General features: G+C 37.4%; 2 protein-coding genes across 12 annotated transcripts; both read left to right on the forward strand.

Annotated features, from left to right (window-relative positions):
* Positions 1-3006: 3006 nt before the first annotated feature.
* LOC147492080 (filament-like plant protein 7) lies at positions 3007-13099 on the forward strand. Of its 11 annotated transcripts, none has more exons than XM_086565004.1 (7): positions 3024-3083; positions 7149-7220; positions 7310-7422; positions 9208-9349; positions 9479-11780; positions 11870-11930; positions 12328-13099. In XM_086565004.1, exons 4-7 carry the CDS (start codon positions 9217-9219, stop codon positions 12790-12792), a joined length of 2961 nt encoding a protein of 986 aa, XP_086421130.1. In that variant the 5' UTR covers positions 3024-3083; positions 7149-7220; positions 7310-7422; positions 9208-9216; the 3' UTR covers positions 12793-13099. The 11 variants fall into 11 exon arrangements, with proteins under 11 accessions (XP_086421131.1, XP_086421137.1, XP_086421130.1 ...); XM_086565008.1 differs by having other exon boundaries at positions 7314-7422; XM_086565003.1 differs by lacking the exon at positions 3024-3083 and adding an exon at positions 4985-6184.
* Positions 13100-13705: 606 nt separating this feature from the next.
* On the forward strand, positions 13706-15985 carry LOC147492081 (putative acetyltransferase At3g50280). The gene has a single exon (XM_086565012.1). The coding sequence runs from the start codon at positions 13862-13864 to the stop codon at positions 15206-15208; it is 1347 nt and encodes a 448-aa protein (XP_086421138.1). The 5' UTR covers positions 13706-13861; the 3' UTR covers positions 15209-15985.
* Positions 15986-17494: the final 1509 nt, after the last annotated feature.

Below are 17494 nucleotides of genomic sequence, written 5' to 3' on the forward strand. Positions count from 1 at the left end.
TTTAGCGGGCTTAAATTGGGCCCTCTGGCAATAGAAGATAGCAATTGGCCCAAAACGCAATCAATTATGTAGCGCTATTCATCCAAACGCAATTGTAAGTTGGCCTAGTGTAAAATTTTGATAGCGCTCGATAAGTAAACGCTATCCCAATAAAAGCATAGCGTTTTTTTATAACTGCTATTAAATAAACGCTATCTTATTGCATTTTTGTAGTAGTGAGCAAACCGCAACTCTTTTTGGGTTGACGCCTTCTTAACAACAACCCCATTTTCATCCCGTAAATCTTCATCCGTCACCTTCCCAGCAAACTGCTTCATTAAGAAATCCATCCTAACTTTGGAAGTGAACTTATTGGATTTCATCTCCTCATCTATCTTATCCATGGGTATGCCAAGACCTTGGTGGAGGAGTCTTTTTGTCTATTCCAGGGTCAAATCAGTGTCCCCAGTCACTGCTTTGCCTCTGATCGGAACTCCTAAGAGTTGGGAAACATCGTCCAACGTGATTGTCATCTCACCCCACGGCATATGAAACGTGTTGGTCTCTGGATGCCACCTCTCCATAAACGCAGAGACCAACACAGGATCCTGATGCCTATATACACCTAAGACCAGAGCACATAAGCCGGTCCTTTGAAGCTCCACATGAAAATTAGAACAGTCTGAACACTCTCCGACGATATCCCATTGTACCAACTTGTTCAGGTGCCCATGACACTTCAACACCCCTCGCTCCACCTAAAACAACAAAAACTTAGTATTAATGTATGCACAAGGTTTCGTAATACAAAATTTAAATACTAATAGACAATATATAATAATATTACCTGCCCCTCCCAAATATCATGAGCCACGCACCTTTGATAGTCATATAACGATGTGACACACGAGGGCCACCTCCATAAACACCTCTCGGAACTCCAAGTCATTGTTGGACTATCTCACAATATTCACTTGGAGGTACAGTCACGTGGACTTCGGGGACTTCCTCGTCATCATCATCCTCCTCCTCCTCCTCCTCCGTCCCTCCTCATCCTCCAACACAACACCCTCTTCATCTATCTTCTTCACTATCATCTTCTTCATCATCACCTACAGCTACACTCTTCCCACGATCCATATTTACATCATCTACATCTACATCTACATCTACATCTTCATCTTCATCTAAATCTAAATCTAAATCTAAATCTACATCTACATCTACATCTACATCACTCAGAACTATTTGCTTTCTTCTCTTTTGATTTCCTAACTCTACACCACTTACTACATTACTGGGATCATCCGCTTTCCGATCCCCTCTACGGACTGATGCCGAGGTAGTTGTTGCCCTTTCTCTCTTTTTCTCAGGCTCCTCGCGACCCGAACTACTACTCCCCCCACCTAACAACTTCTTAGCACCCGTGAAAACACTTTTTGCTACATTCTTCACATTCACATTCTTTGTTCGAGGCATTGCTACAAAATAAATAAGAGTTAAAAATAAGACATTCAACTAATTCAAATTGTTTATTAACAAGCAAATTCACAACTTCTAATACTAACAAGCAAATGCACAACTTCTTCTCCGTTTAGGAAGTCAGCATAGTGTAACAAACCTACCACAAACCAGAAGTTATTGTACAACAACTTCCCATTAAGTTACAATAGAATCAAATCTCAGTTTTCTAATAGTAGGAAGGTGAGAGACGCAACCCCATGCATGCATGCATGCATGATGATGGCTTCACGATTAAAAGGAATTCTTAAACAAAAAGAAAAATTCAAAGGGAACCTACTTTTAGGAGATTCTTGGCAAGGTCTACATCCCCTACTTTAAATAGGCTGCTATTCACTACTAGAATCCCAATTTCACTAGCCTTCACTCTTGTTTTTGTCAAAAGTTCATCTATTTACTTTAAAAAAAAAGTAGTTTCAATGTCAATTCACTTCAACAATTTATTAACCAGAACACCAACAAAGTAAATCAACCACCAAGGAACACAAACAATAGGTTTGATTCCATTAACAACACAAATACTTGTGGTTCAATAAAACTATTCATTTCTCACGAACCATCCACTTTAGTCAATTATTCTTCCATGCTAGGAGTTCTACTTACAGAAACACATGCATTTTGGTCCCATCCCCTACTGACTTTGAAGTCTTAAATAAACATAATCTATCGTGCTAGCTAGTAACACAAGTAACTACAAGAACTATTTTGTTGGATAAGGTTTCACTCAATATCCACAAATTCAGGTGGACTCATATGCTACTACATTTCCGTGTCAAGATGCGACGCTTGTTTGTATTGTAATACATTACAATTACTCACATAGTATTGTCCAAAGATATAGTGCCGAAAATAGTAAGCCTCTTATGAATGAATGCTTGAATACATTCATTACAATATTCCATCAAATAACCCATGCCATATAATGAGATAGCTAGTTAACTCTCCTTATTCCAATTTAACAACACAAAGAATTCTATAACAGAAAACAGTTGAATTAAACCATAAACTAGTCCATTTTATACAATACACATTACAAAGAACATTAATAAATCATCAAAAGTTCAAATCTTTTGCAGAATACACATAAAAAAAAAAAAAAACTACATCACAATTATCAACTACAATCAGAAATGGTTTGGAACCGAAATTGGGGAGAGAATTTACCGAGATGTGTGTTTAAGGAGTTTTAGTGAAAAGTTTAGAGAGTGTGAAATGTTTGGTTGAAGATGGAAGAAACAAACCCGTGAAAATAAAGGTTGCTCCGACTTAAGAAAACCAAGCATGAAACGAAGATTGATTCAAATTGATGATAGGTTCCTAAAGGATTGGACACGGTAAATGATGGTTCTAAGTTTTATATGTTCACAAAAGGTTCCAATCCTTTAGGAACCACTAACCATCATTGGCATAACCTCGTTTCACATGATGTTGAACCTAAGTTTGATTGGCATAATAGGTTAGTGACTGGGACCTGGTAAATGATGGTGGTATATTGAAGTCGGGCGCCATGGAAAGTGAAGGGTTTTATTATACTAAAGGATTGGACTTCTTTCAGGTGATAGCAGAAGTTGCTGAAGCAGAAGGTACTTGACACTTCTTTTCACTAGCTCCGTCGACCTCACTAGATCTAATATTGTTTAGGTAGATTTTTGTGGCATGCTAGTTGTTAAATTTATCTTTCGCAGCTGGGAGGTGCTAATTTATTGGATCAGCCCTCCTTTTTGCCTTCTAGTACAAGGCAAAAAGGGATTACTTAAAACCATATTAAATTCTAAATAGTCAAATAATTACCATTCTTCCAATAACATAACTACCCATAACTGTAAACAAAGTAGATTAATAAGGTAATCAGAAACATACAATAAGGATAACAACACTAAAGACACCATCTCTCGGGGCTTGTTAAAATCATTTCGGGGTTCTTTTTGCACCAATCATAGTTGCCCAAGAAACCACAGTTTTCTCAACCATTTTATCAAAACGCTGCGTTACTAAGGAAAGCAACAAGTAGCTCAAAACATATAACAAAATGGGTGTCTAGAATTCAAAAGAATTGAATCAAACATAACATTATAAAAAAAAAAAAAAAAAAAAAGAAAGAAAGATAGAGCAGTTTAAAAAAACAGCTATATAAGTAGTATAGTTTCAAAGACACCAACTGAGTTTCTCTGTGTAGTGATGAACAGTTACAAAGAGTGTTTGAAGAGAAGAGATAATTCCGTACTTTGTTAATTGAATTGAGATCGAGAGTTTGTGTTTGTGGGTTTTTAGTCGAGCACGAAATCGAGGGTTTGAAGCATAAATCGCGAAATCAAAATCGAGTGTTTGTGTTTGTGGGTTTTGGTCGAGCGCGAAATCGAGGGTTTGAAGCAGAAATTGCTAAATCGAAATGGAATGTTTGTGTTTGTGGGGTTGCCGGTTTGCCGGTTTTTGGGTATTTAGTTTGGGGGTGTATGATTTATGAGTTATACCAACACAATGGGCGCATCTCTCCAACTCGCCCAACTCGGGGTTTGATAATAGATCTAATAGATTTAGATTTTCAACTTAAGTATTGACCCACTCGTTGAACCAATAATCCATTGGTTGAACCGGTGACCCAATAACCCAATTCTTTTGCCGGGTCAATATCCGGGCTGGGTCTGATAACTATGGACTCAACCCACTTATTCCACACCACATAACAAGTCAACAACTAAACATCATGTGCATTCCGCACATGCATCTAGTAAATATAAAACATCTGGTCTGCGATGGAGCCAAGAGCTGGTAGCCTGCTGGCCTCTTCGATCCGCTCATCATGTGCAGCCCATGGCCCAGGCCCCAGGGTTATAGAGTAGTTCACCCTAAGCAAATGGGTCACAGAGCAAATACTAGTTCCAAAAGAAAAAAACGTAAGAAAAGAAGCAAGACTCATGAGGATGCTAATACCGTTTGGGTCTTTGTCCTGCCAAAGCCAAACCACATATCTACCCGTCAAGACAGTAGTAGCATCCTCACCTATTGCTGTTGTTGTCTTCTGCATGGCACCCCACAACATGGCAATACGCCCCAGGTGCCTAGATGTGTGGTTTGACATTTCGTGCCGCCCCAGACCACTTCCTTAGTTAATAAGACTTAAGACCCCAACCCCGATCGAGATCGAGTTCGCTGATTTAGCCAGCATAAACCTTGCTACGAACATTGTATTTTCGTAATATTTACCGAGATGGATGGATTCATGTCCAAACATTCACACTAACATAAGCCCAAATGGATAGAGGACTCCAATATAAGGTCCAAAATTCCCAATCACATTTGCATCCATCTCATTGCAAATTGAGGGTCCATATAACTTAGCGAAAAAAAAAGGGTCCATATAGTTTGCCTAGTCGAAACAAACAAAAAGGTCCAAATAGCTTTTGATAAACAATTGGAATTTAGAAACATTGGGGTCCCGTTTTAGGGTCCAAACTTTTGTGCCATCATTGCCAATCAATCGCCTCTTTTACAAAGTTCACATGGAAAAAGATTTTATACTTAAGTTTTCCTTTACCTAATGCTCCAATGGATTAGATACTTAAAGTTGGACCTAAAATTTGTAGTTCCAGCCATTTCCGTGAACCTTGCTTTAAATTTGTTCATACTGATTATAAGGTGTTTGGTCGGTCAAAAAATATACTTCTTAGTAATCTACAGGATAGCGAAGTAACACCTTAAAATAGCAGAATTTAATTATTTTTTCCCCCTTTCCTCTTTTGAAAATAATTGCACTTTCCATCCTATCTAAAACATTTGTACTGTTTCATGAACTACATGGAATTCATTCCTGCTAGTTATCAATTTTTTTATTATTGTTTTTGTGTTATCATTTATCAACTTACTATTCCGTATGAATATTTTTTTGGTAAAGTATTCCGTATGAAATTAAACGTGAAATTGCACTCCAAGAATTGAAACATAACTAGGTAGGTAAGTTGGTTGTTGTTGTTGGGTCCTCTTAAGATCATGTGTATATTAAATGGGCACATTGCAAGTGGCAGGTCGCTGGTGCCGGGGGAAAATATGTAACTTGTGTTAGAACTTAGAACTTAGAAAAAAAAAAAAAATAGTTGAGTGAGAATGTGAGTTGTGACCAGATACTTGCTTCAAAAAGCAGAAACCCCTTCCACAACTCCTAGTACGTGTGCTTTTAATTTTTGGATCTCAAATAGTTTATCTGTTCCACAATGTATTATTCATAATTTCATACCTAGGATCTAGCTCACAATGAAGGGTGTTTTTTTGACATAAATGGAAATTTGGCAAGTTTACTTATCTTAATTCTTAAAGAATTAAAACTTCCATGATATTGGTAGTGTACTTGGTAGAAAAATTAGGAATCAACGTTTTTATCCTGCTATGTTTACAAGTGTCCCCAGCGCAACAACACACAACTACTTTCACCATCAAGTGAGCTTTACATTCTAACTTTAGGCTGTTGGATTATAGTTACCAACGACCCAACCTCAGCAAGTGACAATGACAATGACCCACTCACTAACGCGCCTCTCTTGAAAGTTGAAACCAATTTTCGCTCTCTGTCTAGTACTCTAGTTGTCTACTCAACTTTTAAGACCCTTTTTGGTTTCCTCTTTAAGTTTCTGTTTCTCTTCTTTCCAAGCTTCACATTCCTTGCATTTGTTGTTCCATGAGCTGTATATAGGTAAATGTTATCTCTGCCACTTACTTATATGTACTTTTGTTATTGTTCAATGTTGATTCAAATTACCACTTGATCTATAGCTTTGTTTTTGTTAAAAAACAATGTATATTTATGTTGAATGTGGTGGCAACGTGACATAAATCTGCATGTTTTGCTAGATTTGGAATTCTAATAGCATTGCAGAGTTCGATTTTTTGTGGAAAGTGTAGAATGTTGTTTTCATTTTATCAACCTAGTTTGGGTCTTCATTTTACACACTTGTATGCCCAATTTTAATAAAACAAAGTTGGTCCAAAATTAGCTTGTAAGCTACTTGTTAAAATCCCCAAAGGCCCAAATACAGATTTGGAATCATTTGTCAAAAATGTGTTGAAAGGGTTTGAATCTCAAGAGATAATCTGTGGGAAGTAAAATTATTGTGTGGAAAGGGTTACTTGGACATAATGACGCTGTTGCGCTTTTGGATAAATGGAGGATGGAGCCCCTAGAAATTAAGCGGTCAAGAATGTGGTGTGAAAATTTAGAATCCGAGCGGTAGGTGTGTAGTGCAACAATAGTTGAGGTTAGTTCTAAGTTGTGCGTACCACTAGTACATTTTCTTAAGTGAACTGCAGGTGTGTGGTGAAATGTTACCATTCTTAGTTAGGATATACCATTGGAGTGTGTGGTGCAGTGCTGGTCAGAATGTAGCATAATTTCTAAGCTCTATACACAACTATCACCTGTGTGGAATCAGCTGTTGAGTGATGGAGTATTTGTGATGTTCTTAAATGTTTTTTAGGCATATTGCCATAGGACGGTATCAATGTTTATATGGTCAGTGAGATACTTTCCAACACATATGGGTGACACCCTAAAGGTTGAATCTCCTTGTAATATGTGTTTTTGAAATCACGGGCTGTTTATCTGATCATAGGTTAGTCTAAACAGCCAATAATTCTGACTGACGCCTCAATTCTGTCAGTGCACTGGTAGATAAAGATATTATCCTTGAAAGAAGTTTACTACGAATCAACCGTTTTACACTTATTTTTAGGTACATCATCTCCTTAAGCTATGATATATCATAATTAAAGTGGAATTCTTGTTTTGATTCTGTTTTCTCTTGTGTTTTTTACTGATTAGAAAGAGCTAGCAGAACTGCGGAGCGTTTCTGAGACGACATGGTTACATAGATTTCGAGGAAAAATTCATCAAAGAGCACGTCCTAAAATCAAAAGGTTGTTAATAGGGAATAGGTAAAGTTAAACATGTCCTTTCACTTCATTATGACTGTTATTGTCAGTGTTGATTTCTTTGTTCTTAAGATTAGTTCCGTTCTATCAGGGTCTTACCTTCTGGTCAGACGTGAATGAAATTGTGTTTTCATTATTATTGACAATTATAATCAATTTCATATTAAGTTTTCATTATTTTGATTGTATAGAGAAGACCTTTATGCAACTGCTTTAGTATAGTATTTTGATACTTTTGGTTCCTACTCTCCAAAACACATTTTCAGAGCCCGGACAACCAAGAAATATGCCCTATATATGATATGTGCATATGAAAGCATATTTGAGATGGAATTTGTGTTATACCTAGAATGGTATACAGCTCAATGCTTGTAAAGGCATAAAAATGCCTGAAGCATATGGTGAGCAATATGGCATTACCTGGGAAAAGGGGTATACCTTGCGTATCTATGTGTGTTTGTGTGAGACGTGCAATAGTCTTTCCTGCAAACCAATTTTCTTCTTGTTTTACCTCTATCTCGTTTCTTCTTCCGAAGTCCGAACCCCTCTCCTCTCACTTATACCACTTCTTTTCTACCACCAGTAAGTCTCAACCATCACTTCCACTGACCTTGAGAAAACAACAATTGGTTTCAAATGTACAAATTTTCCAGTCATAAGCAATTCACAGAAATCGCAAAAGCATGACAAGGCTAATTGACTGCTGTTGGGGTTGGTTTCTATTAATGAGAGAGGGACGTGGCAGTGATGTTTCAGGTGTTTCTTTAACAGAAAGAAAGGATCCTGGAGATTTGAAGTATTTTTTTTTCTCGTAATCCAGTTTCTTCTAAGTTGTCCTAATAGAAGGTGATAAAAAATAGAAGGATGAGTTTCAGAGAAAGTATGTTATTTTGATCTCCAAGACAAAAATCATGTGCACAGCAGGGCAGATACTTTCCGTGCTGACGTAAATGATTGCTGAAAGTAGTCGTGAGTTGCAACAAATAGGCTTGGGAGTCGGTGGATGGGTGCAGCTGTAGTCTTAAGGTTGAGATATATACTTGTTGCATATGATTATATTGTAAACTATGATTGCCCTTTAAAGTTTTACAGTATTAAATGGATCCCTAATTTCTGATCTCCTATTGCTCCACGAATGATTAAACTTCTTCTATGCATCCCTGCGATTTAGAAGTTTAGATAATTTGGTGATTATGGATCTCTTTAGTAAGTGAATGTGGAACATCTACTTTCTTCTAATGGATGAACTGATGATTATCAACAATTAGATTGTGTCTCAGACTCAAGTCCAATTAGTGGTAAGTTGGTACATTAATAGGCCAAGAATGTACTTATGTCTCACGTCAGATATTCCTACGTGAGTCCTATTAATTTAGGAGGATTTTGTTTCTAAATCAATTACATGTGTGTGCATCTTAGTAATGGATTGATCTCAGGTATTTGGATTCAAATCACTGAAATCAGCATATTTCTAATTGCTTACTGGTTATGGATGTAATTGCTACCCTCTTGTAGGGGATCATCTCCTAACCGGTTTGGCTGTATTTGAGTAGGAAAGGCATGGGAATGAGTATTGACAATTAAACATATATATATGATACCTACCCTCATAAGGAGAGACAAATAAGTCATCAAACAAGAGTCCTTAACCAGACTTGGCAGTATAGCTCCTTCATCTTCTTGTGATATACAATATTTCAGATTATTTTCTTATTGCAAACAAAACCATTCAAATGAATGTATTGTCTGTTACGTTATACTGAACCAAATTCATTTGAATGATTCCAGACACTTATTATGGATAAAGCATTTGCTTTAGAGTGTTCTGTGAATAGTCTAAGCGATAGACTGTCATCCATGCGCTCTGAATCTAACGCCAAGGATGAACTTGTTTTAAAGCATACAAAAGTGGCAGAAGAAGCCCTTGCAGGTACTTTTTCATTTCAATTTTCCCTTGATTCTTTAGTTTCACCCCTCAAATTCATCTTTTTATAGCTATATCTTTTTAAGATTCTCTTTTGAAGCTACTCCCTGATAGTTACTGGGTGTCTGTACATAGGGTGGGAGAAGACAGAAGCAGAAGCTGTTTTCTTAAAACAAGAATTAGATGAAGCTTTGCGGCAGAGAATAGCTGCCGAGGAAAGGATAGTTGACCTGGATGCCGCTCTTAAAGAATGTATGAAGCAATTACGTGTTACTCGGGAGGAACAGGAGCAAAGAATTTACAATGCTGTTATGCACGTTGGCAGAGAACATGAAAACCAGTGGATGCTTTTAAACGAGAAGTTCCAAGAAACAAGTCAGAGGCTTGCCAAACTAGAAGCTGAAAATTCTAATCTTAGTAAGGCCCTTCAGAACAAGGAGGATTTGATTAAAGACTTGCGTAATTGCAAGTCTGAGGTAGAAGCAGATTTCAATGCATTATTGGATAGACTGGATTACAATGAGAAATTTGGCCTTCAGTCCCAAAGGCAACAGACAAAGAGCGTGCACATGATCTTAAAGTTAGAAAAAGAATGTCAGAGATTATATGACCTTGTTCCAAAGCAATTGTCTTGTCCTGCTACTTTTGTGAAAGTAAAAAGCGAAGCTGAAGTGCTGGGAATGGAACCGGATGAGTGGAATCCTCAAATAGCTGATCCGATCTTCAAGAACTTAATATCACACAGTATTCATGAAAGTCCCACTATGAAAATTAATTTCTTAATTGAGCAGTTATGTTCGTTGGACAAAGAAAACAAGTCTCTTAAGGAAAGCATAAGAACCATGGGTGCACAGACCTCTTTATCCCAAGAATTGGAGGCTGCTTCTACATTCGAAAATGGGCATGCAGGGGTGGTTAGCTATTCTGAATCATGGGCCTCTGCTTTAATTACAGAATTGGATCATTTTACAAAAGCTAAATGGAAGGAGGCACCGTCAAGCTTTGGTGTTGGAGTTGCAGGCATGGATTTGATGGACGACTTTGTTGAGATAGAGAAGTTCGCAACGCTTTCTACAGATATGTCGTTTGAAGGTTCTGATGTTTCTTCACATTATAGAGACAAATTTTTACGTCCCTTGAAAACTGAGTTATTGGTACATCCCTCACAGGCACCTGACAAAGAGTTGTCGAACTCTGTTGACACAAACCAAGAAATCCTTTCAACTGAGACGACAATTGAAAAATATCCTAGTTGGCTGCAAGATATTTTAAGGTTGGTCATGGGGCAGAATCATATTACACAAAAGAGCACTGATGAAATTCTTGAGCAGGTTAAAATTGCTTTGGCATACTTGTGTCACCCAGATCCAAGGGAAGTTGTTCATGCAAGTAAAAGCTTAAGACCTTCCATTTATTCATATGACCAACATGATTGTAATAACATGTGCATGGGACCTTTAGCTACACCACAGATGTTTGGTTCCTTTCAAGCTTCTGATGTAAATCTCTCATCGAAGGAAATGAATTCACAAAGACTCCAACATGATGTGAATGAGTCAATATGCAAAGTAGTTGAGCTCATCAAGGGGATTGACCAACCATCTTCAATGGATTACAGTTCTCAAATCTTACTTGAAGAGACTGGTGCTCCATTAACATATAATAACTTGTCATCGCCTTCAGGATACGTGGTTCGTGTGTTCCAATGGAAAGACTCTGAACTCCGTGCTGTTTTACAGAGGTTTGTCGATACATGTAATGAACTAATTAATGGTAAAGCTGCTCTCGAAAGCTTTGCTAGAGAAGTGAGCTCAGCTTTGGAATGGATTCTCAACCACTGCTTTTCAGTTCAGGATGTTGCAAGCATGAGAGATTTGGTTAAAAAACATTTTTATTGCGACAAGTCAGAAGGTGAAAGTGATCTTGAAGATGTAATGGACTGTACACATTCAGATACAGAGGGAGTACGGGTATTGAAAGAGCAGTTCTTTTGTTCACCCTCTTCTGCTGCTTCAATTGGCCACATCAGTGTTAGTCTAATGAAGGGAAGTCAGTTGGATTTGAAAGAAGAGAACACCAGACTGAAACAAAAATTGACAAATATGGATTCTGTACAAAAAGATTTGGAGGAGAGGCTCCAGTTAACAACTGAGAAGATTGAAGAGTTGATGATTAAACTTCGAGAATCAGAACAAAGGGGTGGGAACTCACGAGTAGAAGTGGAAAGTTCGAAAGAAACAAAGGAGATAATTGAAGATAAAATAGAAAATCGGAAATTGCTTCGTGATGATCTGGATTCGCAGCTCTCAGTTGCAAGAAAGGAACTAAATGTGGCTTGCGAAAATTTTGTTTCTCTTGAATTGGAGCTGGAGAATAAAATAAACCGCTGTCAAGAGTTAGAAACAACATGCATTGAACTACAACTTCAGTTAGATAGGTACATAACTTAATGTCCTGTTATTTTACGTTGCATGAGTTTCCTTTCCCTACAAAATATCTCAGATTGCTGCAATATGTGTTTCACAGCGTAACAAGAAGAGAAGATCAGAGGTATAATGCAGATCAAGTAGATGGGCAACTCCAAACAGTAAGCAACATCTTTACTAAATACAACTTTTAGCTATCCGGTGGAAACTAGTCATACGTTAGTAATTAGTTAGTAGTTACTAACTTATTTGGAGATTTTTACTAGCAGTTTTACATATTGTCAGTCGATACTTGATTTCTGATGCGAATAGTTATTTCTGTGGAATATAAGCATTCACATTCTAGAAATCTAAGTTACATGCTACAGAGTTACACATGCAAAAAATCAACCATGATCTAGCTAGTAATGTAGATAGATAGATATATCACATATATGGAAAATGAGTACATCTGCTGTTAAGACTTTTTGGATTTTGAATTAGTGTGTATGTAACTGTTCTGATCGCTAGTTATATATGTGTTATCATTTCATTGATTCAAGAGGTTTTAATCTGCAGGACTGGGAGATCACAGCAGCTTCCGAAAAGTTAGCAGAATGTCAAGAAACCGTCTTAAACCTCGGTAAGCAGTTAAAGGCACTGTCTTCACCTAAAGAGACGACTATTTTTCACAACGGTATCTCTACCTCTCCTGCAACTGCCACAAGAAATCGTCGCTGCACTCTTCTTGATCAAATGCTATACGAGGACAACGCCAAATTTGACGAATTATACGAGGACAAACCCCCTAGTATAACACAAGATATAGTGTGCACCAATAATGTTGACCCTCCAAAATCTCTTGCACATCCCACAGATGTGCTCATCACTCGATGTGGTCTTAATAGTCAAGTGAAAGCTGGTTCTGGACAAGCCGTGGCGATTGTGCCAAGTACTAGGTGCAGCGGTGTGAGTTTACTAAGGAAAATAGTATTCGGAAGGAGGCGAGAAAGTAGTAAAAAAACACTCACCATGGTTGAATAGTACAAGCATAGTAAACTTTGATGAAGTTTTGAAAATCTGTTAGAGCACTTCTTCAGTGCGCGAGATGTATGGTGCGCAGAGGATATAAACCTTTGGATCAGTACTTCTGCCGTCCAATACACACGCACCCTGTGGTATGAGTGGCCCAGATTTGCCAGCACACCATACGACCTGCGCAGGGTAGATTTAGCCTTTCTGTTATATATACTGTTTTTTGAGTTGCAGTCATATATATTGGTGTAATAACTAATAAGTGTATAACCTATTATCAAAGTTTGTTATGTAGTTTATATAAGACTTTTAATGACGAACAGTGGATGTGCTTGGTTTAGTATAAAAAACTAAAAATATGGAAGTACGGTTTGCCTAAAAGAAAAATCGTACATCTGTGGGCCGGCAGATATTGTGAGAAAGTCATGCTAATAATACACATATCACATCAGAGCACTGCTGCTATATGGATCTATTTTTTTGGACCTACTATGGTGACTTATTATTTGGATAATATCTATTCTACACTGTAATGAGGCGTGGGCAAGCGAGCCATTTGCCGTGGCAAATTCCGTTCGCACAAATTCAGACGATTTTACCCTCAATTTCTATTTTAAAATACAAAAAAGTCAGCTAAATATAAATGTAATAGTTGTTTTATTTAGGGGCTAAAAGGTAAAAAATGAAACTTACTTTATTGATGGCGTGGCCAACTTTTTGATTGAGATGTCTCTATCAATACAAACTATTGGACGATTCTGTCCCTATTTTACATCTTCAATTACAAACTATAATTGTTTTTATATTATTTTAATATTTGTTATGTTTTAGGGGCAAAAATGTATTGAGAATTTTTTTGAAAAATTGGTCAAATGCAAATTGTGGCAGAGTGGCGTAGCCACGTGCTCAAAACTAGTTTGGATAATATGTGACTCACTATTTGGATAACATTACACGTGGAGAGATGATGTAAGCTGTTTTTTTTCCCATTATTAAAGTCTCTCCTTGACGTTTTTTCATTCACTCCTGTGTTTTGCAATTTAAGCTTGAGAAGTTGAGACAGAAGCAGAGAAGAAAAATGAGTAACGCAGATGCTAAAGTTCGTATCATCTCCACTGAGACCATTCGACCAGCATCATCATATACCGAGTCAACTCAACGTATTGAACTAACTCCATGGGATCTCAACTTTCTCGGAGTGAACAACATTGAAAGGGGTCTTATGTTCCACCAACTGCCGGGAGACACGTGGATCACTCAAATGAAAACGTCTCTATCTCGCACACTTGATTATTTTTTTCCTCTCGCGGGCCGTTTAGCTATTGAAACACATGATGACAACACCATCTCGGTTTTTATCAAATGCAACAATGCTGGAGCTAAGTTCGTCCACGCTACTATTGATTTAACGGTAAATGATATTTTGGGCCCAGTCTACAGACCCCAAATTGTTGGTGACTTTTTCACTCCAATTGATTCAATTAATTTTGATGGTCAATCTCGACCGCTGCTTTCCGTTCAAGTCACTGAGCTAACTGATGGTATTTTTATCGGGTGCTCCATGAATCATTCGGTTGTTGATGGTATGTCTTTCTGGCATTTTGTGAACTCATGGTCAGAAATATGTAGGAAAAATTCTGACCATCAGATATCTCGTCTACCTAATTTCAACCGTTCATTTTTCAAATTACCCATTAGAATTCCTGCCTCCACATGCGAAAGATTCACCAGATCTTGTAATATTCCCCCACTTGAAGAAACATTTTTTCATTTCGCACCCCAAAATATCGCAAAACTCAAAGCAAAAGCAAAACTAGAGATCAACAATGATGGCATTTTGCTATCTTCCTTACAAGTTGTATTAGCACACGTGTGGCGAGCTGTCACACGTGCGAGGAATCTTGACTCTGATGTTGAAGTTAGTTATCGGTTATATATGGGAAATAGAGCAAGATTAAACCCCCCATTACCCAATGAATACTTTGGTTGCTCGACTAACTCATGTCTTGCAAGAGCTAAGGCTGGTGAGTTAGTGAATCAGGGACTCGGATTCACAGCTGAGTTGTTGAACCATGTGGTTAATGCACATGATGATGCAAAAGTTCGTAGTGGTTGGGATGGTTGGGTGGAAAAACCGAGTATTCTTTGTCTTGACTACGATTTGCATAACAACGTGCCTATTTTAAGTACAGGTAGTTCGCCTTGGTTTAATGTGTATGGTAACGATTTTGGCTGGGGATGCCCTATTGGACTGCGAAGCGGGAGCGGTAGTAAGTTTGACGGGAAAATGACTGTTTTCCCGGGTACAGTTAAAGGAAGTATCGAAATTGAAGCTTGTGTTTTTCCTAAAACATTGAAAGCTATGGAAGAAGATTCCGAATTTATGCAGTTTGTAGGTGGTGTGAAATGTGATAATTTATTTTAGGACATGGATTAGCGAGTGTTTAGGGTAAATCTGCCAAAACTAATAAGAGGACCGATTGGGGGAGATGGAGGATCTGGGATCGGTGAAACTGGGCTCTGGAGAGCTGCCTATGTACTCTGGAGAGCTGCAATATGAGATCAAGTGTCAAACAAGAAGAGGAATCTGCTCAGTATTACTTGCGTAGTTTAGTTTATCTAGTGTTTTCCTTTTTGTGTTATATAGGGAACTTAGACCGTCTGAAGAAGGCTCTGTTTGGCAGGAGAAAAATTCGTAGTAGCCAACCTGGATTAGCTGATATAATTCTGTAGATGTGCAACTTAAAACTGCTGTTTGGCTGCCACTCGTTTTGTCACAAGTTCAGCATGCCCACTATTTGGTTCATAGTGTATCTGTTACATTGATATGCCCACTGTTTGGTTCACAGTGTATCTGTTACATTGATAACCTGTTACATATTTGAAAAAAAATAATAGAACAATGTCTATATTCTTACAAAAAAAAAAAAAAGAATTCCACAAATATTTAATTAGAAACAAGTACCACCGATTATTTCATTCTTAACATGAAACAAATCCAAATCAAAATCAAAAGTATTACATCAATATGCATTGTGATAGTCACAATAGTCATTCCACATTGCAATGACAATAACATTTCTATAATCTGATGCAATTTCTCGTATTCTATTTCTATTAAGGTTTTCTAGATCTTGTCTCCTCATTCCAGAGTCTCCTTCAAGTTCTTCTTGCTCTCTCTAATCCTTATAAAAAAACTCATCATTAAGTTTCTCTCTTCGTATGTGATTGTGTAGAATGCAACATGCTATTATTATCTTTACTTGTGTTTCAAACGGATATGGAGGTGGAAGAGCCAAAATAACAAACCGCTTTTTCAAGATTCCAATGATACATTCAACAATATTCCTCAAAGATGAATGACGAAGATTGAATAGCTCTTTGTAATTTGTAGGATGCAACACTACAAATTCTTTTAGATGATAACGAGTGCTACGAAATGGAGCAATAAATTTTGGTGCATTGGCATAGCCCGCATCAGCCAAATAATATTTACCTACATTTCAAATTAAATAAAATTAAGCATTATGATCATAAACATGTTCAAATAGTATAAATGGTTTTGGAATATTAAGCATGACAAAAGAATCCACAAGATTTAACATAATGTTGGTAACAATTTCTACAACAAGAACAAACTGTGAATAAAAAGAAGGCTGACTGAGGCACGGATCAAACGCTTTCTTTAAGATTGTTTCGCGTTTGTTCCTCTTTATGCAGACAAAGCGCGTCAACCTCCAGGATACAACAACCAGTTATACTCTCCTTTGTTTACTGCAGATAAACCAAAAAAGAAAAGGAAGAACCACGATACTGATCTTATGATTGCCCAAAACGTAGTGTAGAAAATAGTTTTTCACTCATATAGGCTGCTGGTAGAGGAGTATATCTGGAGACAAGAAATGTGGAGCACTAGTAGAACCACTTTTATAGGGATCTGCTTCAGTTTTCCGATAAGGATTGGGTTATATGAGTCCACTACGTTTCTGTTTCCCAATCCATATCTAATTATGTTTCCAACCCTATCAGGAAACATGTTTACCAAAAAGAAGATAAGGGATCAAAGAGCCCAAGCCCAAGTTCACCTCTTGTTTTATTCAAAATAACACAACAATCTCCCTTTTATTTTTGATAAAAACAAAATATAAAATATATTTAAGGGTAATCAATATCAGCATCAACATGTTATGCATAGATGAAGGTGTCCAAGATTTAAACCTTTACGTAGTGAAAATTACTCAAAGTATAAGAGCCATAAGTGACTAAGTCTTAAAGTTAGGTCTTGAGTATACAATAAGTTAGAATCACGCATAACACATTCAATGTTCTCCTTTCATGTTCTGCACATTAAAGGCTATGTGCTCTCTTCTTGGATTCGTGAATGATCTAGAGAATCAGTCCTCATTCTCATAGAAAGCGGCCTCTACTTTCACATTTACTAGGTGAGTCTATCAAGAGTGCTCCTGTAGCTATGCACTCCGCCCATAAGGACCATATAACTTCATTAAGAGTTTTTCCCATAAAACCTCAACATTTATTTATCGTTGCAAAATTTCATACATTTTACTATCCAACTACGGGACAAATAAGTAGCAATGCATGTCTCACAACTAACATTTTATGACTTGTTCTTCCCTTTGAACCTAGTTCTTGGGATCTCTAGTCCCTAGGTTGGGTTACCATCATAGATGTTCATCTTTCAATTGGCTTC

The sequence above is a fragment of the Coptis chinensis genome, chromosome 6 (genome assembly GCF_015680905.1).
Source record: "Coptis chinensis isolate HL-2020 chromosome 6, ASM1568090v1, whole genome shotgun sequence".
In the NCBI taxonomy this organism is placed as follows: domain Eukaryota; kingdom Viridiplantae; phylum Streptophyta; class Magnoliopsida; order Ranunculales; family Ranunculaceae; genus Coptis; species Coptis chinensis.

Excerpts from the sequence above, each read along its gene's own strand:
- LOC147492080 (XM_086565005.1), top strand. The coding sequence starts at position 9,217 with ATGGATAAAGCATTTGCTTTAGAGTGTTCTGTGAATAGTCTAAGCGAT. Across the intron at positions 9,350-9,478 it reads GGCAGAAGAAGCCCTTGCAG|GGTGGGAGAAGACAGAAGCA; the intron begins GTACTTTTTCAT and ends GTCTGTACATAG. Across the intron at positions 11,781-11,869 it reads CTACAACTTCAGTTAGATAG|CGTAACAAGAAGAGAAGATC; the intron begins GTACATAACTTA and ends TGTGTTTCACAG.
- LOC147492081 (XM_086565012.1), top strand. The coding sequence starts at position 13,862 with ATGAGTAACGCAGATGCTAAAGTTCGTATCATCTCCACTGAGACCATT.